This window comes from Sinocyclocheilus rhinocerous, unplaced genomic scaffold (genome assembly GCF_001515625.1).
Source record: "Sinocyclocheilus rhinocerous isolate Xijiao unplaced genomic scaffold, SAMN03320098_v1.1 scaffold2460, whole genome shotgun sequence".
Lineage (NCBI taxonomy): Eukaryota > Metazoa > Chordata > Actinopteri > Cypriniformes > Cyprinidae > Sinocyclocheilus > Sinocyclocheilus rhinocerous.
In genome coordinates, this window is record NW_015645611.1 from 54,339 (window position 1) to 55,027 (window position 689).

General features: G+C 47.3%; 1 protein-coding gene across 1 annotated transcript in view; it reads right to left on the reverse strand.

The window, feature by feature from the left end:
- Positions 1–689, reverse strand: part of LOC107706850 (disintegrin and metalloproteinase domain-containing protein 10-like) — a 32,183-nt gene that overhangs the window by 10,132 nt on the left and 21,362 nt on the right. Inside the window, exon 15 of the mRNA XM_016510687.1 lies at positions 132–258. Within this exon, the coding sequence (XP_016366173.1) occupies positions 132–258 (127 nt within the window). The remainder of the gene's footprint in view (positions 1–131; positions 259–689) is intronic.

Here is a 689-nt window from a genome sequence, read left to right on the forward strand (position 1 = left end):
ACTGGATATAAACACTTGAATACAGCACTTCACTCTGAAACACACAGCATATTTTTATTTAATTAAAACACACACTGCGGCGTGTTGAGAGGAGAGAGTGAGAAAGAACTGTCAGTGAGGAGGTGCGTTACCTGGCAGTGGTTTAGGAGGAGGCAGTTTGGGGTTGCTGCTGGGCGTGTGAACACTGCAGATCTTAATGAATCCGGCCATGAGCATGATGAGAGCAATTCCCATAAGCAGAACCGCCCACCAGTGAGCCTGAGACACAAACACAGAATAAACACAAGTGCAGAGAGACAAACACACGCAGAGAAAAACACAGATTCAGCACACGTGCAGAGAAAAACACAGATTCAGCACACACGCAGAGAAAAACACAGATTCAGCACACGCGCAGAGAAACACACACAGATTCAGCACACGCGCAGAGAAACAAACACACACAGATTAAGCACACGTGCAGAGACGCACAGATTCAGCACATGTGCAGAGACACAGATTCAGCACACGTGCAGAGACATACAGATTCAGCACACGCGTAGAGAGACACAGATTCAGCACACGCGCAGAGACAAACACACAGATTCATCACACGCGCAGAGACAAACACAGATTCAGCACACGCGCAAAGAAACAAACACACACAGATTCAGCACACGCACAGAGAAACAAACACAGATTCAGCACAC